The 25,798-nt window shown below is 31.0% G+C and overlaps 1 protein-coding gene and 3 pseudogenes across 1 annotated transcript in view; 1 reads left to right on the top strand and 3 right to left on the bottom strand.

Moving 5' to 3' along the window:
* Positions 1-8,062, bottom strand: part of LOC125855480 (UDP-glycosyltransferase 79B3-like) — a 13,831-nt gene extending 5,769 nt beyond the window's left edge. The window contains exon 1 of the mRNA XM_049535202.1: positions 7,861-8,062. Within this exon, the coding sequence (XP_049391159.1) occupies positions 7,861-8,046 (186 nt within the window). The 5' untranslated portion in view covers positions 8,047-8,062. The remainder of the gene's footprint in view (positions 1-7,860) is intronic.
* On the bottom strand, positions 5,200-6,883 carry LOC125855469 (UDP-glycosyltransferase 79B6-like; annotated as a pseudogene).
* Positions 8,063-14,230: 6,168 nt separating the features above from the next.
* Positions 14,231-21,117, top strand: LOC125855481 (serine carboxypeptidase-like 13; annotated as a pseudogene).
* Positions 21,118-21,230: 113 nt separating this feature from the next.
* On the bottom strand, positions 21,231-24,917 carry LOC125855482 (anthocyanidin 3-O-glucoside 2'''-O-xylosyltransferase-like; annotated as a pseudogene).
* Positions 24,918-25,798: the final 881 nt, after the last annotated feature.

Below are 25,798 nucleotides of genomic sequence, written 5' to 3' on the forward strand. Positions count from 1 at the left end.
AAAATGAATCACCATTTAAGGAAAATAAATGTTTGCAATACCATAATAATTAAGGAGAGAGTAAGATATTATTTTAATATCCTAATTCGGAACTTTTAATCTACTACTCAATTAAAAAGAAAATGCATTTAATAACATTAAAAAGTTATTAGTTTAATATTTTTTCTCATTGTACTAATTCAATTCAATCAAACTTAATTTTAAAGATAAAATAACAGCTTCATTTTAATTGTTATCAATATATTTCAAAAAATTATCGTGAAAAGGCTTTTCTTGCACCTTATTTTAATTTTCATATACTATTATTATTTTTTCTGTCATTTTTCAATGATTTTTTATTTCGATTTAAAATTAAATGTTTATTCTTAAAACTCTGATGGTACAAATTAAGGTGGAGTAGAATATAATAAATGATGATTCTTCTACTAAATAAGAAGATATAACGAAATTGAAAGGGTGAAGCTTTTTTTTTTAAATGGATAGGAAATTCTATTAAGGTATCATTACGTCATTATTCAATATATTTTTAATATAAATTTCATTTGCTGATGCATTTGTTTAGCACTCCCTCTGTCTCTAATTACTTGTTCACTTTTCCTTTTATAGTTGTCTCTAATTACTTGTCCATTTTGACAAATCAAGAAAGAACAATTTTTTTACCTATTATACCCTCAATTAAATGACTAATTACTTTGAAAATTGCAGAACTTTTCATCTACTTCATAATTAATAGGGGTAAAATGATAAACTCACTATGTCATTAATTGATTTCTTAATAAATGTGTCAATTTAAAAGTGGACAAGTAATTAGGGACAGAGGAAGTATTACAGTGTTATTTGACATTATGAGATATTTCTTAGACATTTAAGGAGAATGGTACGCCGGAATATATATTATATATTAAAGGATCAACTTCATTGTCACGACCCAAAATTGGACGTGATGGCACTCGTCTTATCCCACCAAGACAAGTCAGCCTAAAACTCAACCTAATCATAATAAGATGCGGAAATTTTATAATCAACTCAAAAATACCCCCAAAAATCTGGTTGTCACGTGTACAAGCCTCTAAATTATTACAATTGATTCAAAAGAAAACACTAGTCTCAAATGACCTTGTTCTAGAATAGAACAAGATCATAAATATGAGTAAGAAGGTCCGCTGAGATAATAAACAGCTACCTCACAAATCTCCAAGAACTCTCGAAAAAGAAGAGAATGACAAGTAAAATCCAGGCTCGAAACCTACAAAAAAAATTGTAGAAGTAAGGGGTGAGTACCAAACCACACGGTACTCAGCAAGTAAACTTATAAACACAAGTTAAGGGAATGAAATACGGGTACTCTTTACACACCAACCAAACCTCCACAATTACAACCTGCATAAAACCAACCCAACCTAACAGTTCACAATGTACATAACACCAAGCTTAACAACAATCACTTTAACCAATTACATATCCTCAACAACAAACTCAATATTCATCAATCACAACTTCCACAAAAAAAAGGGGCACTCACAATATCAGCAACACACAAGATCAAGTTCATCAAATATCAAGTACTTTCCAACTACCAATAAAACACAAAATCATCAAGAATGAAGGATGTCATGGGATGCAATGCAATATGACACCATGAAATGATATGCCTCAAAACACGAAGTACTCTCTCAACCGTATATACATGATACTCCTCGGAAATACATCGAGAGTTCATGACCCATGGGGGACTCGCGAGGTTCATATACCGACACGGAAGATCTCCACTGTCTGTGCAGATGATCTCAACGCACTATTATAAATCAAATAAATTTCGCACGGACGATCTCCACGTGCCCAAATTATAATCTTAACATCTCACCATCCCCAGCACGGACGATCTGCACGTGCCCAGCTTATACTCAATCTCATGTCAATGCATGTGCAGAATATAATTTCAATAAAAGGGATGATGCATCTCAATCAAATATCAATATGATATGTAATCACCTCAGTTATCACCAGTATACGGTTCAATAAAGAACACAATCACACATAATAAATCAAGTCAATAATATATCAGCTAATGCCCATATGCTTTGGCATTCTCGGATTACAATCCGCATTCTATAGTAATAAACTTTTCCCTTTATAACATCGGTACTCGTACCATTGCCCATCACCAACAATTCTCAATACATCACACACAAACAATTAATCACATTGTCTTTTATTACCCCTTTTTCATTATTAGAAATAATCAATGTGGATAAGTCAACCCATCACCAAGTTCCATTACCCCCAAACACATATTACAAGGAAATACACGAATTTCATACACTTAACAAGGGTTTAGAAATTCACTTGCCTCAAATAATCAAGAATTCACTCTGGCACTTGAGCCTTCCACTTTCGTTGAGCTCCCAAATAAATGCAATCTATTCACATTAATAATCACGATAAGATTTCGAAAGTAACAACACCCATATTACTATAGGTCTAACCTAGACCCAAAAACTCACTCCATCTATAATCAAGTTCCTAACCTTGATACCAATAACATGTCAACTCTTTCAATTTTCTCCAAATTTCAAGTCTAGGGTTAAGTTACAATTTCTCCATATATCATCAACCTAATGATATTCATATAATTCGGTAACCCAATATTTAGTTACCTATCTCAATATACTAAATATTTAATTTATAATATGATAATTAAAATAGAAACAACTAACTGTGAAATCTACTGGTCACGCAAATTTATGGCAGAACCATGAAAAACACACGAAAAACCCAACACTTATCCATTCATGACAATGATTACATAATTTCACTATAACAATCACACCCACCTTGATTTTCAATTCAAATTTCCCTTCTGTTCAACCCCAACAATGTACTGACACTATTTTGTCTCTTTTCTTTTAAAAACAAACAATTTCCAACCATATCCCTTAACAATAACATCACCCTAAGATATATATATACAATTTTATAAAGAATCTTGATTAGAACTAACCTGAATCACTCGAATTTTCCTGCTTCTTTGTTTTCTGTCGCACGTCTAGGTTGGTTTTTCTTCCACCTCTTTCTTTTTTTCTTTAAACTAATTATATATTAAAAGTAATAATTCCTACTAACCTATTTTAACATTTCAGACTTGAGCCATTATTTTAAATAATAAACAAATTACCCGCAAATTAATTAACTATAGATAAATGACTATTCAAAATTATCAAAAATGACCTTTCGGGTCCGGGTCATTAAATTCATGCAATGGAAGAATTTGTTATTAGCAAATATATTTTAACTTATTTGATAAAAAATATATTCTTCCTCATTTAATAGATGTAAAATTTGTAAAGCTTTATTTTTTTTCACAATCTTCATATTATTAAAACAAATAATAATATTGCGATTAATCAACAGAGTAAATATAAAATTAATCAAAAATATTTAATTTAAATGATCGCGCGAAGTGCGGCCAAGTTCTCTAATTTAAAACAAAAAAGTAAAATTTAAATGGGTCTACTATAGAATTCCTAGAAATCCAACTTGAAAAATTATGTTAAAAATGGAAAATAAAAAGTGAAATAAATTTAATTGAGAGTCATCCTTCGTCTGTCCCATTTTATGTGACACTTTTTATTTCTCGAGAATCAAATAGTTTAAGTTTGACCATAAATTTGCGTATGATATCTTCAATTCTTTTTAAAAAATTGGAGAAATTAGATAAATAGTAATCTTAGCTTCTAAGAAATGTCACATCATCATTTACATATCCAACTTTTATATATATAAAAAGAGTTAAAAAAGAAAAAATAAGTGATTTGAGAAAATTATATAAATAACATTAATGATGAGATGAAGATTAAGAAAAAACGTCAAATAAATTAGTAGTATTGATGATGATAAAAGTTAAATAAATTATTTTTCTATTATTTAAATTTTTAACATAAAATTTCCAATCTTTTAAAATTAAAAATAAATGTTAAAAATAAAAAATAAAAATCGAGGCAATAATTATTTTAAAGAAAAATATAATCAAAATTGTCAGAAAAACACGTGTACAGAAAGCAGTACACATTCCAATGTGTAGAAAAAGTAGAAGTAGATGAAATTACTTTAGTTCATCTTTTTGGTGGGCCTCAATGTACAATTTCTATAGCTTTTAGTCCAGCTCTTTAGTGCAGTGTTGGTCCTCCCAAACTCCCATTTCTAAATAGGAGTAAAATAAAATGATCTTTTAATATTTAAAGATACATATCATTTATTTTAAGTTTACTTTTGAGATATAATTTGCATACTAGTTTATAGTGAAACAACTTATTTCATGAATATATATAATGGAAGTTTTTCCTTTTTATGTTTAATTTAACAGTGGAGATCATGATTATATGATACCTTTTCAAGATACACAAACATGGATAAAGTCTCTAAACTACTCTATTGATGATGATTGGCGTCAATGGAACATAAACAATCAAGTTGCTGGGTAATTAATCTCCAAATTTTACATCCTTAATTACAATTATGAATTCTTAATTAAAACTAATTATTATGTGACTTGATAATACTTAATCATTTTTCTAATATCGTATCATTGTAGCTATATGAGATCTTACTCCAACAAAATGACTTATGCAACAGTGAAGGTATGAATTTAATTTTAGAAACAAGTTACATGAAAAATGAGAAGTAATTCATGTATATCAATTTAGCCAGATTGAATTATATTTAAAGAGATTTATTTTTATTTTATATTTATATTTAATTTTGAGTTTATTTTTATTTTTGTTTAATAGGGATGACACACAACTTGTACGGACAAACCTGAAGAATGTTTTGTTATGTTCAAAAGATGGATAAATTATGATCCTTTATAAATTGTCCTCAATTCCATCTATATATCTTCTCTCTATTTTATTTTATTTTACTGAAAATAATCTTTTCTTAACTTTATCAACTTTAGATGTTTGTGAACAAAATCTTTCCCTGTTCTGGTTTTACATGTCATTTGGAAGAGGGGATGAAGATGGAATTAAAATCTTGTAATGCAGCTAATGGATTGACTCTTCTATGCTAATAAAATGTAGACAGAATATTTTTGGTCCTTTTCTGTAGTTATAATATACCAGACTTAAACTTTAGATCTAAACTTGTACACTTCTTTGAGTGTTCAGAAGTGCATTTAGAGGTAAAAATGTTATCTAAAAATAAAAACTCTAAATTTGAGAGGAAGGTGTATAACTCCTAAACACGACATGAAAACGTTCGAAAAATGCAAGTTACATCACTAGATAGATAGTTTTGAGTTTATAAATTCTGAATCGGTTGGGATGGATTATTCATACATATTAAGCAAAATTTCTTAACACAATACACTGAATTCTGCAAACTCGTAACTTCAACATTAGATCCACCCCTGCTAATTATCTAGGTCTTTTCAACTAGAAGTTCATGCAAGTCTTGAATGAAGTTATCGATGTAGTTACTCATGAAGCCAGGACTCGAAAGAAGTTCCTTCCATTTCTTATGATTCTCTTTCACAAGATAACCAATTTGGCTATCTTTATCCATAACACAATTCACAGCCTTGCACAAATTCTCTTTTGTAAACAAATCGTTTTCATCTTTCTCCACTTCTACGCCAACCTTAAGTTGTTGTTCCATAAGCCTAGCAATTAAAGTGTGTTCAAAAGGTCTTGGCAAAAGTACCAATTGACAATCACACAGCGCCAAAGACTCCCACATCGATCCATAACCACAGTGAGTCACAAAACAACCAACTGATTTGTGACTTAAAATCTCCCATTGCGGCACCCAACAATCGAGAATCAATCCCTTTTCTTGAACCCTTTCCTTGAATCCCTCCGGCAACGCTTCTTCGGCTGAATTTGTCCCTTGAGGAGGCTTAACAACTAAAAGAAATGGTAATTCAGTCAGTTCAAACCCTAAAACGAGTTGTTGAAACTGTTTCTTTTCAAGAATCATTTGGCTCCCAAATGCACAAAACACTACTGATCCTGGCTCGAATTTCTCGAGCCAATTTGATACTCCGTGTTCTTCTAAAGGCTCATTTTTCGGCTCGGAAAGAACAGGCCCTGTGTAAAGGACTGACTTTTCAGAATGTGTTGCTATGTAGTCACAAAAGGTTCCTTCAATTTCTCTACATGTTCTCATACCTATTGCATCGCATCCTGTCATCCCCTTCTTCACACGTTCGTAAAATGTCACCCCCTTTCCATATTCATGTAATAGATCTGATAACAACTTAGCTTCACTTTCGCGCAACACCACAGTAGTAGAAGGGTAATCTGGTGGTGGCTTTACTAGCTCAGCTGCGGTTGATGCCATAAATGTAGTCTTATCTGGTGACTTAACAAATGATATAGATGCTGCAGCAGGGCTAAAAACACTGTAAAACAGATTCTTGATACCCCCAATTTCTCGTGCTAAATCAGGAATCCAATAAGCAAAATCAAAGAAAATGAAATGGGGTTTAACATTTTGGAAGAAAAGATTTGATTTCATCATACAATTCATCAAAAGCTGTTGCTAATAGACTCTCCAATGATGTAGGAATATCAGCTGTAGTCTCTGCTCCATATGGAAGGCCATCAACATGAGGTATTGTCAATTTATGTAATTTGATGAGATTTGGATAATGATTGAGTTTTTGAAGTCTAATTTCAGCATTTTTAGGCAACAAGAATGAGATTTTGTGACCTCTTTTTGCAATTTCATTTGACAGATTCATATATGGGATTAAGTGCCCAAAAGCAAGCCATGGGAACATCACTATTTCCATTTTTGACTGTTCTATGGACTCTGTCATTTTTTTTTCTCTTTTGCCTTTGACGAAATGCTTCCTCTCTTTCAATTTTGTCTTTGGATATAAGGGATTTAATTGTTCATAAAACTTTAAAGGAGGTCCATTGGTTCCTTATCATTAGTGCCAGCAAAATGAGGCCATATTTTGATAACTCCATATGGAAGGCCATCATACAATTTTGTGTCCTATGTGGCGCCCTACGTGTCTTATACCACAAGATGCGTGTGTCTACTTTTTTAGTTTTTTACAAGTTTAAGTGCATAGTTGTGCACTCTCAAAGTTGGAGGGTATAGATATCAGTTGAAACCAAGTAAAAAGACACATTTATGTATTATGTCATTTAGAAATAATGGAGAAGTTGTTGAAACTGCCAGTTTTGCTGCTGCTTCTTCTTCTATAACAACAATAACAAGTTGCTTCGCATTCCACGGTTTAATATTTTTGATATGATAAGAGATATTTTTTATCCTTTTCGATAGTTAAAATATACCGAACTTAACTTTAGATCTAAACTTGTACATTTCTTTGAGTGTTCAGAACTCAGAAGTGTATATAGAGGTAAAAAAAAGTTCTCTTTCCTTTTTTTTTAAAATGGGAAAGTCTAAATTCGAGGGAAAGGTGTATAACTCCTATACACGACATGAAAACATGCATCCGATAAATGCAAGTTACTTTACTAGATACATGGTTTTTTGAGTTTATAAATTCTGAATTTTAAAACATGACAACAATTGGTTGGGGATGAATTATTCATACATATTAAGTAAATTTCTTAACAAAAATGCACTGGATTATGCAAACCCCGTAACTTCAACATTAGATCCACCCCTGCTAATTATCTAGGTCTTTTCAAGTATAAGCCCATGCAAGTCTTGAATGAAGTTATCAATGTAGTTACTCATGAAGCCGGGACTTGAAAGAAGTTCCTTCCATTTTCTATGATTCTCTTTCACAAGACAACCAATTTGGCTATCTTTATCCATCACACATTTCACAGCCTTGCACAACAAATCACTTTCATCTTTCTCCACTTCTACACCAACCTTAAGTTGTTGTTCCATCAGCCTAGCATTAAAAATGTGATCAATAGGCCTTGGCAAAAGTACCAATTGACAATCACACAGTGCCAAAGACTCCCACATTGACCCATAACCACAGTGAATCACAAAACAACCAACTGATTTGTGTTTTAAAATCTCCAATTGTGGCACCCAACAATCAAGAATCATTCCCTTTTCTTGAACCCTCTCTTTGAATCCCTGTGGCAAAGCTTCTTCTACTGATTTTGTACCTTTAGGTGGCTTAACGACTAAAAGAAATGGTAACTCAGTCAGTTCAAAGCCTAAAACAAGTTGTTGAAACTGTTCCGTTTCAAGAATCAATTGGCTCCCAAATGCACAGAACACTACTGATCCTGGCTTGAATTTCTCGAGCCAATTTGATAATCCGTGTTCTTCTAAAGACTTTTTTTTACTCGGAAATAGCAGGTCCTGTGTAAAGGACTGGCTTTTCAAATTGGATTTTGGATACATCACTCAACGTCCCGATACATAGCGTAAGTGATGTATCCGACCAATACATCATGTAAAATAATGTATCTAACGATAAATCGTGTAAAATGATGTATGCGAGAATAGGAGAGAGTAGAGATTTTTGTAACTTTTACAAGTGATAGGAAATTTTAGAGAACATGATAAAATAAATTGTATATTTAAGTAATTTTTTCTAATTTTATTAGGAGAAGGGTCAAAGATATTCCGCAACTTTGTTAGTTTTATCATCCGTTATACTAAGTGGCCATTTATATCCCTCCATTTACAAACTTGTCACTCATATCTCTAATTTAACGAAAAGCCTCAAATCAGTTCAAATTACCCGTTTTTCTTAAAAACAAGTCATTCCCAAATTGAAACTCATCTCCAACCTTTTATCTATCTTAACCCAAATAAATTAAAATTGCTAAAGTCTTGGGCAGATATATATAAACTATCTCTCTACTTCTCTTGCTAGCTATCTTGATAGTGAATTACTTTCTCTTTCAGAATTAAGTTCTCAAATATTCTATCTTATTTCGCTATTAATGACAGATCAATAATTGTTTAGTCTTTTTCGAGAATTTAATCTCTTTATTGTAGCCACATTAACAAATACGTAGGAGTCCTCTATTTCACACATCTAACCAGCTTGCATGACTCATTAATTCAGCAAAATTAATAATTACTACTGCGGGACCTGAGGATACCTAAAATATTAAACTAAAGTAGTGTGGTTATATTTTATCCACGTAGAGAAAAGTATGTGCCACAAATAAAACAATCTAGTGTTCTCTTCATTTTATATTATTTGATTATTTTATTTAAATTTTGTATGAACTTTAAAAAAGTAAAAAATTAAATTAATTTTTTATGTAATATTTTAATTTATGATGTAATTTTTGCTTTTTAAAAGTTAAATTTGATCAATCTGTAAAGTTAGATTTGGATTAAAGGGAAAATTGTATGAAATAAACTATTAATTTAAATTAAATGTTATAGCCCTAGTTTATTTTATTTGTAATTCGCATCAAACATACCCTTGTTGACACCTAATTTTGACCCTCCCCGATAATAATTAATCTCGAGCTTCTTAATTTTCAAATGATTTAGAATAATTAATTTTAGAAATTTCGAAAAAAGAAAAAATATAATAGAATAATTTGCAAGTTGTTTCAAATAGTTTGTCACTTGTTATAATCTTTAAATAATAATATGTCTTTTATACAATTATGTATATAATTAGTGTATTTTATAAATATTGGAAAATAGTCTCAAAAAGATTTGTTTAATTAGATATTTGGTTAGTTTGCTTAGTTATCTAATAGTTTACAATTTTGAGTTAATTAGTTAGTTTATAATTAAGTTAATTATTATATAATTATGTGTCTAATTAGTATATTTTATGAATGTTCGAAAATCATACCAAAAAGAGTTTAATTTTAGTAAGTATTTTACAAAATTAGTTTAGTTCAAGTTATGGTTATAATTTTAAATCATTGGTTTGCGATTAAATTAATTATTCTATTTCGTTAAAATTTAGAAGCTCGTTAATTAATTAATGTTAATCCATCTCACTTAGAATTTAGCCGAATATGTTAATTTAACTCAATTCGGTTATCTCTTAAACTCCAAGATCTAACCCATCTTTAACCTCACCTTAAAACCATTTTAAGACCAAAGTTTGGGCCACTTTTCAGCAGCCCTCCCAAACCAATTTTCAGCTTCTCCAATTCACAGCCCACTTCGATTTCCCTTTTAATCCAGCCCACTTTAATACTCCTAAACCCACCTTTACCCGGCCCACTTTCTATTCATAAAAGATCCCAGATCCTTCACGATAGCAGCAGTGAAAACAGAGGAACAACGCGACAAATATAATGGCTACAATGCGAAGAGCAACTCACAGCGAGCAAACGGAAAGCAGTGGCTATATACGTCGAGTTCACGACGTGATTTCAGACGCGTAAATCAGCACGCAAAGGCAGTACGCTGCACCTACGTTGTCGTCTTCCTCGATGTCGCTTTCAAATTTGTACGAACAGACATGCAGGACAGAACACGCGTTTTACCCCTTTTCCTCTTCCGGAATGGGGTATTTTTTTAGAGAAAGCATGTTCCCTTAATTGGTGAAAGAAATTGGGAGTTTGAATTTGGATTTGGGCTCTTTTCTGTCCGAATTTTTGATCCATTTTCCCCCCCAAAATCTGCCCTAATATCTCTTCTATATAAAACACTCTTATTCACAAGAATAGGAGGAGGGGGATTATTAGAGAAAATATTGGAGAACTCTTGGAGTTGGATTTTCATTTAGCAAAAACAATCCAAAGAAAGGGCTAGAACATTAGTATTAAAAAAATTTAGAAATACGTTATGGAGGTCGACAATACAAGAAGTTTTTTTTTTCCTTTTGGTGTTTGGGTTCAGTTGCCGGCTCAAAATTCCTTGCCTGCTATCCGCATTCGTTTCTCGTGGTAGGAAGGTCAGCTCCTTGCGCGTCGTTGTCCCCTGTTTGCTGCACGAAATAAGGTGGTTCTTCTTTGTTTTTGAGTTCATTTCATTGCCTGCTTCTCTTTGCTTGTTTTGATGTTTGAATCTGTGTCTTTTGTTTTCCATTGCCTGAATATCATATTTATTTCACTCTGTTACTATAATATTATCTCTTTCCTTTTCGAAATGAAGGCAGAATCTCAGAAAATTTAGCGGATATGAAATCATACATTGTATTGTCTACCGTTCTGTCGGGGTGCAATGATTGACTTTTCTCTATTTTATTTTATCTCGTCTTCGTCTTATTGTTTAGCATGTCGGGTTTAAAATTGATTTGTTGTCTCTTTTGTTCAAATGTCAGTCGGTTTGCTCCTTATCTGCGGTATAACTTATGAAAAATGTGACGTCTTCTCGTTGTCCTGTCTCGTTCTTTGATGTTGAGATAAGATTAATACTATTTAAAGTTCGTTTGGTCTAAGTGTTGAGATTTGTCTGCCGTACTGCTTAAGTTGTTCATAGATTGAGTTGAAAATCACCTAATACATGATAAGAATGAAATTGGTAATCAAAATGGCGTTTGGATTTTAATTCTTGTTCATCGCTTATGGTTCATTTGCCGTAGTATGTCCATTTAGTTATGTCTCTTGGTTTAGGTTGTGTTGATTTCCTTAGTGGAATATTTACTTGGTCCCGTCTTTAGTCATTCGATATATGGTCATGCCATCTCATTCGCCTAAAATAAATTGGTTTGCAGCTGTTTCTAGCATTTTGGCCTTTAACATAGTATTAATATCTTGGGGTCTCGTTAAACAGAATTGTTTGGCCATAGTATGTTTGACCACAGCAGGAAGTATCTTATTTGCCCATTACTCGACACGTATTCCCTCCTTGGGTTAAGTTACCATTTATTGTTGGTTTTATATTCCCTGTAATATAATATGACCACAAGTGTATGCATATATCCACGTATATATGCCCCTGTTAGTTGTCATTTGTTTATTAACTTTATCATTGTCAATTTGGTTCACTTGGTCTCCTTTAGAGTCGTATGCTTCGGTCCGTTTTGAATTGCTTAAGTGTCTTTCATTTTAATCGAATTCCAGATTGTTTAAATTATATCTCATTTGTTCTGTTGCTTCGTACGCTAACTCCTTACTATTTTATTGCATGTGAAATCCGTCGGAGTTTGCCACAAACTCGCTCCTTTCCCTTGCATTTTTCGAGAGAGCCATAAAAGCTCAAACCGTCTTTATCGAGTCAGCCAACCATGAAAATGACGAACAGGTTCCGAAGTTGAAAGAGACAATAAATCGAGAAATTGAAGTTTGGGCCAAAGGCCCACTCTTCTATAAGAAATTGTATTTTGTTATTTTGGGCCTAAGCCCACTTGTCATTATTTATTGTTATTGTGTTAGTTCTTAGGACAGGTAAAAAATTTGGGCCTAAAGTCCAAAAGAGATGATTCTTTTTATGTTAGTTTAGGACAGGTACAGGTGACTCTGATGGGCCAAAGGCCCAAAATGAAAATGGGCCCAAATACTGGCCCAGGAGGACAGAAAAGCCAGATTTGGGCCCAAGTCCATCTCCCTCTTTGTCTAATTATATTTATTTACTTGTTAATATGTGCTATTAGTTTTAAGGTTGAAATATTCGAACCCCCAGAGGACACCCATTTCAAATCAACTACTTAACTAAATTATTCATTTTTCACTCGACTTAAAAGATAATTTTGTTAAAGATCCTACTTAGATAATATTTCATTATTTTTCTATTAAAATAGTCTCAACTGTAAATTAGTTCAAATTTTGCAAGTTGAGTTAAGTTAAAATTATTTTAGCCAAATAAATTAATTGTCGGATAACCGCATTAGCGGATATTCTAGGTGCTTTAAAAACCTTCCTAGAATATTAATAAGAACCTCGAACCTTTCCTTTAAGACTTTTACTAGATTCCTGTTTTAATCTATTGAAAATCAGTTTTTTTCTTGATTTTTTCTTAAAAATTACGTGGCGACTCAAAACCAGTCAAAATATATTTTCCTAATAAAACACCCCTTTTTTTGTCATCTGATTCGGTATATAATTAGCCATTTTTGGTATACAAATGTATAAAATGTGTTTGTGTTTGTATAAAGCAAGAGAAAAGTGTATATACAAATACAAATACATATATTTTCGTCCTATACACTTATAATTATACAAATACAAATCTTATTATACAAATTACAATGTATAAATGAATTTATACAAAACTGAACAATTTGTATAAAATTGGATGCATCTAGCGAATTATACAAATCAAAAGCTCCATAGCAAACACAAAATTTGCTATGAAACACAATTATGCAAACTATAGCTATAAAATACAAATATAATTTTTATGTTTGTTATATGTGAAAATTGATCTTAAATTAATTCATGAATGTTTCAAAATTAACATATAGATATTCATAATTATACGACAAGTTACAATTTCTTCTTATGTTTTAGATGATAAAATATACATTTTGAGATATTTATAAAAAAAAATATTTACACAATTTAAATTCCGAAAAAAAAAAAAGTGAAGAAAGAAAACTTATTGGGACTTTTAAGATAAAAAAATTCTTACGGACCAAAACAAAAGGTATATAATTAATTTGGAGACAGTAAATGGACTACATTTGGGACTACAAAATTAAATGAATCATTTGTAAAAGCTTTAGACTGTATTTGCACATTTATTTTTGTATCAGGATTTGCAATTTAAACAATTCAAATTGAATGTTCAAATAAAATTTAATTTTATACCAATCTAATTTTATGTCACTTGTCCAAAAGGATCATAGGATAATATATCTATTTCAGATAGATGTGAATTCATTTAGATACGGTGTATTTAGAATACAAATTACACATTTACATTTAATTTTAATCCTACATATTCCGAGATATATGTATCTGAACTCACCAAAATCTAGTAAAATTTGTAATGTTAGAAACTAAATTAACTCCTAAGCTAGTGAAATTTCTATAAATTTCCCTTCTTAGATCTCTGAATGCAGTTTTGATGCATGTTTAGAGGTTCTGTTGATGCAAGCAGAATTTCTGAACTAAAATTCCGTTGAAATTATATGAATTATAATTCCATTGGATTAAAATTAGAATTTTTTTTGCAAGTTCATTTTATCTTATTTCGCGTACCAAGATATTGATAACATATTAATAGTTGTTTAATCTTTTTCGAGAGTTTAATCTCATTATTATAGCCGCATTAATAAATACTTGCGTATAGCACCACTTATTCAGCAAAATTACTTCTACGGGGACCAGAACATACCTAAAATTGTTGTTATATTTTGTCCACGTGGAGGTCCCTTGGCTCCTTATCATCAATAATATATGATAAATAGTAATTTATTGGTAAAATGAGTATCGATAATTTAGCAACAATGGAAAAGTTGTTGCTGCTACTGCTTCTTCTTCTTCTTCAACAACAACAACAAGCTGTTTCGCATTCTACTGTTGAGTATCTTCCCGGTTTGCAGGGACGCCTCCCGTTCCCTCTAGAGACCGGGTGAGCTCGTTTGCATTTATTTATTTATTTGAGAATGAGAAGATTTTTACTAAAATAAAACTATGTTTTCGTGGCAATATTAGAGGCGAAGTTTGAATTTTTAAATTTGGTACGTTTTAAGTTTTAGAATAACTACATTAGATATAAATAGCAAGGTGGAGATGATTTGTAGGGAGGTTGGTGGTAATATCGATAGAAAGTAGGGTGGTTCAAATTGAAATTGATAAAACGAATAAAAAATGAGTTATTGATTTATCGGTATAATTTAACGGTTTTGTTATTGTAATTATTGAATTATTGATTATTAACGATTTGAGGTTCTTTCTTAACAGGTTAATTGATAATCCGATAGTAAATTAATAAATTTTATTTATTCCATTCGATTTATGAAGTCATTGATTTAGGATTTAGAACCTGTTTGATATTGTTGTTGGGAGGCCAAAAACACTTATTTTGAGAAAATCACTTTTTGTGAAAAATTAATTGTTTGATAAATCAGTAAAACTGCTTTTAAATAGAAGCAAAAAATAGATTTTCTAATGTTGGGAAGAAACTTTAAAAAAAATTGTTTCTGAAGTAGAAATCAGAAATTAATTTTTTCAAGAATAAAATATCTCTTCCATGTATACATATTTATCAATATATCACTTAATAATTAATTACCATATCTCATAAATTTGATTAAGTTTCATTTAAAATGTTTTATTTTTTATTTTTATAGAATAAATATTTTATTTTACATTTATATATTATCATTTTATATTTTGTATCAGAATTAGAAAAAAAAAAGGTAAGAGCAATATTTTTGTAAAATTAGAAAGAAAAAAAAAAGATAACAATTAAAGATATCAGCCCTCCCATAAAAAGGTATAATATTAATTGAAAAATTGCATATGTACATTTTAATTTAATAAAAATAAAAATCAAATATTTTTATATAATAGATATTAAAATAGTTTCTCTCTATAAAATAATCTTAGTATTAATACTTGCCTTTTATCTTAATTTGACTTTCATAAGCACTTTTTAAAAGTATTAGCCAAACACAATTTGTTTATCAAAAACATTTTTCAAAAGAATTAGTCAAACACAAATTATTATTTTTTTTCAAAAGCATTTTTCTGAAAACTTTTTTTTACAAAATGCTTCTACAAATAAGCAGTTTTGATTAGCAATGCCAACACATGCTCTTAGTTTCATAGTTTATTTCTGGCAGTCTCAAACTTTCGATTATTCTATAATGTGTTAGTGTTGTTTTTTAGCAAGATAAAATCTATCAACTTATATGCATGGTTTATTTGGTTGTTCAACATGTTTCTAAATGAGTTTTAATCATTCATTTTTTATGTCAAATCTTAACAATTAAATTAATAACCGAATTGATTATAATCAATAATCGATAAACAGTTAATCGATAAATCAATATATAATGATTCTTAACGATTTAATCTACAAATATAAATCAAACCAATAAACCTTAAAACAAAATTGAATCAATGATACGCAACCCTTAATAGAAAGTAATACATTTCATTTACTACTCCTTCTAGTCCTATTTTATTTTATTTTAATTTAATTATATGACAATGTAATTAATTATTAATTAAATAGGTATGTTGGAGTTGGTAAGATGAGGAGTTGCAACTTTTCTACTATTTTTTGGAATCAGAATCCGAGCCTACTACCGACCCTCTTTTGATTTGGCTATCTGGTGGACCCGGTTGCTCTGCTGTCACTGCCATTGTTAATGGGATAGGTAGTCATTCCGATTTTAATTTGTTGGTCTGATTTTGATGTCATCAATTTTTATAATTTTAAAAGAAAATGAAATAAAGCACAAGTATCCCTTTAGACTATAACTGAAATCACAGAGACATATCTTAACTAAACTAATATCATATTACCCCTCGAACCATTTTTAAAAAGATAATCGTGTACACTTTTTTAGCTTATGTGGCATCCAAACATCTGTCACGCACCTCAACTACGTGGAGTCATGGTGTGTGTGCCACGTAAGCCAAAAGGTATATAAAATTACAAAAAAAAAATGAGATCGGGGGTAATAGGATCTTATTTTAGTTAAGGTGTGTCTCTGAAATTTCGGTCATAGTCTAAGGGGATACTCGTGCCTTGTCCCAAAAAAAATACTCCCTCTGTCTCAATTTATGTGGCACTTTTCAATTTTCGAGAGTCAAACAGTTTAAGTTTGACCGACAATTTGCTCATGAAATCTTCAAATTTTTTGAAATAAAATTTATATATTTGTAAACTACATAAAAAGTACTATAAGTCAAATTGATAATCTAAAATGTTTAAAAGATCTATGAAAAACTTACGATAAAAAATAGACTTGTTTGAATCTCGAAATTCGAAAAGTACCACATAAAATGAGGAGGGGGGGGGGAGAGAATACATTGTTATTTGATTTTACTTGTCATATTTAAATTTGACATATTTATTAAAAACTAATGATTGTCACAACTATTTAACCATACTACATTTATTAATTGATGTATATATTTTAAGAAATAATTAATTATTACTAAGAATAAAATGTATTTTTTTAAAAAAATAAAAAATAGTCGAAGATAATAATAAGATATTTTCTTGTTTAGGACCACTCCGTTTTGTGGAACAAGTCTACGATGGGAGTATGCCCTCGTTCGTACTAAACCCACACGCATGGACCAAGGTAAGTTTTTTTTTTCCAATATTGTTTTGACCAAAAAAAAATTGTTATAATAATATACTACATAATAAAAGAAATTTCCGATTTTCAGATAGCAAGTGTAATATTCTTGGATCAACCAATAAACACTGGATTTTCATATGTAACAAATGAAGCTGCATATAAGCAAACTGATGTACAAGCATTTGATTATGTCTATGAATTCCTAAGAAAGGTAGGTACGTAATTTCTGAAATTTTTCATTATAAACTAAAATTGAAATCATGTTTACTTAACTATGAATTTATTATTTCAGTGGCTCAGTGATCATCCAGAATACATCTCAAATCCATTTTACATGTCTGGAAACTCATATGCTGGCAAGATGATACCAGTTGTAGCCCAATTGATATCAAATGGTAAGGTTCATGTATACTATCGATAAAAATATTACATACGTATCCAAAACTATATAATGTATATCTAGAAAATTATACTTATAGATCAAAAACTACGTTTATTACATATAATAAATCTTAAAGAAATTATTCTTTGATTTTGCAAATGCAGGAAATACAGCAGGCAAAGAGCCATTTGTTAATCTTCAGGTTAATAGTTCTCTAATTAGAATTTGTTATCTAATAATTAATTACCATCATCAAGTAATATGTTTTTTTTTTTTTTTTTTTTAATTTTAGGGATATTTAATTGGCAGTCCTGGAACATTTCGTCCTCAAGAAGACAATTATCAAATACTTTTTAGTTATGGCATGGGACTTATATCTGATGAACTTTATCAGATTAAGTCATAATTAATTTGTTTTAATTACTTTCTACATTATATATAATTAGGTTTAAAATTTGACATGTTAATTTAACTTGAATATTGATTTGTGTTAACAGTCATTAGAGAAGAATTGTGGAGGAGAATATACAAATATAGATCCCAACAATAAAGGATGTGCAAATGACTTTCGAATTTTCAAGCAGGTTATAACTTATAAGTATTGTTTTACAGTATTAACGATTCGATTGATGTAGTTTAACAAGTGATAGTAGGTTATTTGTTAGTATTTTAATGTCAGTAAATTAACATATAGTTATGCAGTTGGTAAAAAACATTAATGGGGAACACATATTAGAGCCCTTTTGCAAATATGATTATCTTCAAGGCCCATATCAAATATCTGGTGAAAGAAGATTACTTGATGCTTAACTCATCTCCTTGCAACATCAAGACAAGTGTGCTGTAAGTTCTTTATATATATATATATAAAAAATAATAATTTCTATGTATCTCTTATTTTCGTCGTTGAGAGACTTTAATATCTATAGTATGTCAGAACGATAGTTGGGATGATTAGATTTATATTTTGATATGCTCCCAGCATACATATAGATGTTCTACCTATAATGTCCGATGATAAAGAAATACTATTAAAATAAAAGAAAGAAAAAAATAAAAATAATATCACAAATGGCTATTCAACTCTAGGTAGTTCGTTTAGAAAGTCACATAACTTTGTTTAATACAATTAAGTGACTTTAGATTATAAAACAAAATAGAGTCTCCCAGCATATATATAGATGTTCAACCTACAATGTCCGGTGATAAAGAAATACTACTAAAACAAAAGGAAGAAAAAAATGAAAATATATATTTAATAATATCACAGATGGTTATTTAACTCTAGATAAATTATTTATAAAGTCACTTAACTTTATTTTATACAATTAAATGGCTTTAGATTATTAAACAAAATGAGTGATTTTTTAAAAAATATACCATCATCCGAAATTATCTCCTGAAAATTTTGAAAAAAAGAAGAAGACAGATAAAAATGAAGAAAATAATCCATAATGGACGGGGCTTTATCCTACAAAACATATTTTATCATTTTGAAATTCATAAATTTTTTTAAGGGAAAATTGTATGAAATAGCAAATTATTAATTTAAATTAAATGCTATAGTCATAATTTATTTTATTTGTAATTCGTAGCAAACATTCCATTTTTTTGCCATCTGATTCGGTATACAATAGCCATTTTCGGTATACAATTACTCATTCGGTATACAAATGTATAAAATGTGTTTGTGTTTGTAAAAGCGAGAGAAAAGTGTATATACAAATACAGATATATATTTTCGTCATATACACTTATAATTATACAAATACAGATCTTATTATACAAATTACAATATATAAATGAATTTATACAAAACTGAACAATTTGTATAAAATTGGATGTATCTAGCGAATTATACAAATCAAAAGTTCCATAGCAAACATAAAATTTGCTATGGAGCGCAATTATAGAAACAATAGTTATTACATACAAATATAATTTTTATGTTTGCTATATGTGAAAGTTACTTTTTTTTTTAACTACATTACTGTTAGGGTATATAATTTAAATGAATAAGTAAAATACTAATAATCGTAGAAACTTATTCTCAATTACTTCAGTCTGATTGGCGCAACCATATGAAGTATTGGGCTAATGACCCGAAAGTTCAAGAAGCCCTTCATATTCGAAAGGTACGTGGTTTACAATACAAGTGTGTATATATATAATTATTTTCTCCATTCATTTTTACTTATTCAATATTAATTTGACACACTTCTTAAATATCAATAAATAAAATAATAATTTTACTATATCACTTAGTTACTCGTAATTTTACTCTTCACAGGGAAGCATAGGAAGTTGGGTACAATGTAACAAAATTTCAAGTGTAGGCTCTCCTCCCAACTACACTCTCACGGTCGATAATGTTGTACCATATCATGCAAATTTAAGCACTAAAGGTTATCGATCACTTATATACAGGTAATTAGTACTCAATATTGTTACGTTTGTGTCTATGTAAATTTTATATATTTGGCATGAGATTAAAGTTATTGCATGATATATGAATAACACGAAGTTAATGGAAGTTTCATCATGAAAATTATTGTTTATTTTGTTTGAAACTTTTAAAGTTAGAGTTGTATTTGATCATACTTTTTGCAAATAATGTTTATAATTTGAATGTATTTTTTCTAATATAATAAAAGTGGTAACACGGTTTTGAGTATTTTCTAGATTCGAAATACAAATTCAAGTTGTATTTGAAATTTTCATGACGAAATACTAATTTCATAAAAAGTAAAGAGAATTTCTGAAAAAAAATAAAAAAAATTCATGATTAAGCGGGTCCTAAATCTCACCTAGTGCTACAAAACTAAAAAAAGATTATACTTAAAAAGATATGTGAGCCCCTGCGAAGATATACAGAAGAACTTTATTCATGTCATTATAATTTTATTTTTTGATGTATTTACAATAATTTCATGAATATAAAATGGAGGTTTTTTTCTTCTCATGTTTTAACAGTGGCGATCATGATTATTCGGTACCTTTTCAATCCACACAAAAATGGATAAAGTCTCTAAACTACTCCATTGTTGATGATTGGCGTCCATGGAACGTAAATAATCAAGTTGCTGGGTAATTAATCTCCAAAATTAACATCCTTAATTACAATTATGAATTCTTAAAACTAATTATTATTATGTGAGTTGATAATGCTTAATCATTTTTCTAATATCGTATCCTTGTAGTTATACGAGATCTTACTCCAACAAAATGACTTTTGCAACAGTGAAGGTATGAAATTAATTGTAGAAATAATTTTCATGAAAATTGGAAAATAATTAATTTATCTCAATTTAGTCAGATTGATTTTTATTTAACGAGACTTATTTTAACTTTATACTTGTATTTAACTTTGTGTTTTTTTAAAAAAAATAGGGATCAGGACACACAGCTTGTAGATACAAACCTGAAGAATGTTTTGGTATGTTCAAAAGATGGATAAATCATGATCCTTTATAAACAGTCCTCAATTTCATCTATATATCTTCTCTCTATTTTTATTTTAATGAAATAATCTTTTCTTAACTCTTGGAGATGAATTTTATTGCCCACAATATCATTGAAAAGAATAATCATATATTAAATTGTGAATGAATCAGATATTATGTATTTATTCTTGGATTCGTATTCATAATATTATCTTCAGTTATGCAGTATTTCTTTGAGTGTTCATAAATGCATTTAAATGATCTAAAAATGTTAATAAAAAAAAAGCTCTAAATTTGAAGGGAAGATGTATTACTCCTAAACACACTGTATGAAAGTATCTGATAAAGGCAAGTTACATTATTCCGTACATGATTTTAAGCTTATGAGTTCTGAATATCAAAACAAGATAGCAATTGATTGGAATAGATTAGACATACATTGGATTCTGTCCGCCGTAGATCCACCCCTGCTAATTATCTAGGTCTTTTCAACTAGAAGTGCATGCAAGTCTTGAATGAAGTTATCGATGTAGTTACTCATGAAGCCAGGACTTGAAAGAAGTTCCTTCCATTTCTTATGATTCTCTTTCACAAGACAACCAATTTGGCTATCTTTATCCATCACACATTTCACAGCCTTGCACAAATTCTCCTTGGTAAATAAATCATTTTCATCTTTCTCCACTTCTACACCAACATTTAAGTTGTTGTTCCATCAGCCTAGCATTAAAAATGTGATCAATAGGTCTTGGCAAAAGTACCAATTGACGATACACGTGCCAAAGACTCCCACATCGACCCATAACCACAGTGAGTCACAAAACAACCAACTGATTTGTGTCTTAAAATCCCCAATTGTGGCACCCAACAATCAAGAATCAATCCCTTTTCTTGAACCCTTTGTTTGAATCCCTCTGGCAAGGCTTCTTCTACTGAATTTGTCCCTTCAGTTGGCTTAACAACTAAAAGAAATGGTAACTCAGTCAGTTCAAAGCCTAAAACAAGTTCTTGAAACTGTTTCTTTTCAAGAATCAATTGACTCCCAAATGCACAGAACACTACTGATCCTGGCTTGAATTTCTCAAGCCAATTCGATAATCCGTGTTCTTCTAAAGGCTCCTTTTTCGGCTCAGAAATAATAGGTCCTGTGTAAAGGACTGGCCTTCAAATTGTGTTGAGATGTAATGTTATATTCTAGGTGTTTTGATGATCCTCACAAATGGGACCTGGTCCCTGGCAGAGTGCTCTCGTCCAGATATAAATGGAGTACAGTTGTAAAGTTGTCATGTCAGGTGGTAGGTAAAAGTGCAGTGTCCTACACCAATAGGAAGAGCGGACGAGATTGTATGCTTCAGTGTCTCACAAATGCAGGGACCTGGTCCCAGGCAGAGTTTTCTCGTCCAGATCTATAATGGGGTACAATTGTAAAGCTGTCGTGTTAGAGGTTGGTGAGGCGTCAGCGTACTATACCAATCATAATGGACGAGGGTGTTTGTCCAACGGGTAATAACTCTTTATGGTTGATATTTTCTACATGACAAACACCATATTAAATTCATTCATCCTAAGAAGGAAGTCAGCCAGCAAGCCTTTTCAAGAACCCACAAAGAAGTTTGCAAGGGACCTGGTCCCTGTAAGAGTGCGATATGAAAAGGTGACAAGACAGCTGTCAGAAAAGCTGCCATCTCTGATGTGGTAGGTGCACAACTTTTCTAAACATCAGGCCTTCAGCCAATAGGATTGTTTCAACAAGTTTGTGTTGATTTATATTATCTCTTTCCAAAATACACAAACTCAAGATTTGGCAAACTAAATTTGAATTTTCTCTCAAAATTCATAAGCTTGAAAAGAAGGTCATCTTCAAGGAAGAACATTGCTTAACTCAACAAAGGGACCTGATAGAGTGAAGAATAGTCTTTGTTGTACTTAGAGTTTTGTGTCTCATGTACTTGCATTGTAAATCTGATCCTAATCTATAAATGATTTAGATCTTGTTTCAGTTTCTAAAAGTCTAAGTCATCTAGAGTTAGGTGATTTAGTGGGCAACATTGTTGTTGCTTAGTCAAAATCTAAATCGTCCAGAGAGTGGTGGTTTAGTGGGCGGTGTGGTATCCGCTTAGAAAAATCTAAATTAATCGGTGGGGGTTAGTATAGTGGGCAGTGTTGTATCTGCTCTGGCTCAGCTAAGTGATAGGAGATATTGCTCAGTGTGGAGATTAGTAGGCTAATCTCATTTTGTAAACTGACTTTTACTTTTGCTTGGAGAAGATTAGTGGAAGCAGTTTGAAAAGTCCTGTTGAGACCATGTTGTGGTTTTAATCCCTTGAGCAAGGAGGTTTCCACGTAAAGTTGTTTGTCAATCTTTACTTTCAGCATTTATTCTTTACTGTCTAATATTGTAACTATGTTGAGGACCTGGTCCCATCGACTAAAGTGGACGCATAAATTCCAACATGTAGTCACAAAAGTTTCCTTCAATCTCTCTACATGTTTTCATAGCTATTGTGTCACATCGTGTCATTTCCTTCTTTACTCGTTCATAAAATGTCACCCCCTTGCCATATTCATGAAATATAAATGACAACAACTTAGCTTCACATTCGCGCAACACCACAGTAGTAGAAGGGTAACCGGGAGATCCAACAATTGACCACATCTTTAGATAGCAAAATAGAATAGCAGTTATTCTAGCAAATCATGGCACTATATGATACATAATAGTATTACTAAAATTACAGTTTTGCCGATTCTTCCTTTGGTTGTTTCAAACAAGCTATAGAAGCAGTTGCGGAGTCAGGAAATTCAAATTTGGGACTTAAAACAACTTTTGAAATCCCATTAAGCCGTAACCACTACAGTTAGAAAAAAAATCTTAAAGTCAAACAGGAAATTCTTCCTTGTATATTTACACTGAATAATTTTTCAATGGTACTAGCTCCGCCCTTGATGAGAAGAAGACAAATGAGAATTACATATATTAGGAAAACCACAGCTTGTAAATTGTAATGACTCAAAATTATCAAGTGCAAATACCAGTGTAATGTCTTTTGCTTACTAAATACTATATAGCCCGTGGCGAATGTAGGTTTGAACATAATATACTCATTCACTAGAATTCAATAGTTTTAGTCTAAACTTCTTATTTGTGATAAAAATTTTTTTACTACTAAACATGTATAAAATTAAATTAAGAACATCGCATATATTTATTTATATGGAGAAGGGTCTAACCCTTCGTTTACCTTTCGGCCACAAAATGCAATTAACCTTTGTTACCCTATTATATAAGGAATATGGATATATTCAATTTATCTCTAATATCTTGTTTATAAACTGTAGTTTGCATATATTCAAACAAAACTTCGGCTACAAATCAATCTAATTTCAAACCATGTCCAAATGGAACCAAAATTTGCCTTTGAATATAACTACACCAAAAAAGCACAAAAAAAGAAAGAAAGAGGAGGAGAAAGGTGACCTGGTGGTGGCTTTACTAATTCAGCTGCAGTTGATGCCATAAAAATAGCCTTATCCGGTGATCGAATCAATGTTGCAGATGATACAGCAGGGCAAACAACTCTGTAAAACAGAGTCTTGATACCCCAATTTCTAGTGCTAAATCAGGAATCCAATAAGCAAAATCAAAGAAAACAAAATGCGGTTTTAGATTTTGAAGAAAAGATTTGATTTCATCATACAATTCATCAAAAGCAGTTGCTAATAGACTCTCCAAAGATCTATGAACATCAGCTGTAGTCTCTGCTGCATATGGAAGGCCATCAACATGAGGGATTGTCAGTTTATGGAATTTGATGAGATTTGGATAAAGATTGAGTTTTTGAAGTTTAATTTCTGCATTTTTGGGCAACAAGAATGTAATTTTGTGACCTCTTTTTGCAAGTTCATTTGAGAGGTTCATAAATGGGATTAAGTGCCCAAAAGCAAGCCATGGGAACATTACTATTTCCATCTTTTTCTTTTCTCTTTCGCCTTTGATGAAATGCTACTTTATTTGATCATATTTGTTTTTTATTAGAGTTGGGGGTTAGTGGATAGGGATATGGGTATCGTTTAAAATTATTTTTAAAAAATTAAATGGATCGGTTAGTTGGTTCTCTATCTTCATCCCAAGAGGCTTTAATATCTATAGCATGTCAGAAACTGGAGGTGGTTTGTAACAAATGGTTGTAGTGATTTTCTCAACTTAATAACCAAACGATTGAGAGAACAAACTAACAAGCTTTGATTTATACGAAAACGAGCACTTACAATATGAAGAACTCGAACAATAACAGTAACTACATAGAAGAAGGGATGAGGGAACTAAGAGAGAATTGGGGATGAGAAGCACAATTTTTGCCTAAGCATAAGCATAATTTGCATAAACCTATTTTGCTCTCACTAGTCTTTATTTATCAACTCGGATCCCACACATAGCCACTTAATTCGGTGTTGGGCTGCTTTGCCAATACTTGTCTAGGCCCATTCATAACAATACTCCCAACTCCAATAAGAACCTTGTCCTCAAGGTTCGAGTAGGCATGAGCATCCCCTCGTATAATCAGATTGGTAAGCAACTTCATTGGCATGGCAAAAATGTATACTCATGTGAGATTTTTCCAAAAGAGCAATGCACCTTATGATATCATCCAAACTTGTCGAAGTACTATTGGCAGCCACATAAGGGAACTTTGTCATATTTTGTAGCAGCAACTCACACAGATGCCAAATAGAAGCTGCAACTCATTCCATTCTTCCTTACCATCAGTCCCTTTTTTATCAAATGAAATATTTCCATGATTGACCAAAATGTAGGTAGTACTGCCAGACAATGGGATGCTGAGAATTTCACCAAGGCTACTAATAGGATCAAAAAGAGGTCCAAAA

Source organism: Solanum stenotomum, chromosome 2 (assembly GCF_019186545.1).
Source record: "Solanum stenotomum isolate F172 chromosome 2, ASM1918654v1, whole genome shotgun sequence".
NCBI lineage: Eukaryota > Viridiplantae > Streptophyta > Magnoliopsida > Solanales > Solanaceae > Solanum > Solanum stenotomum.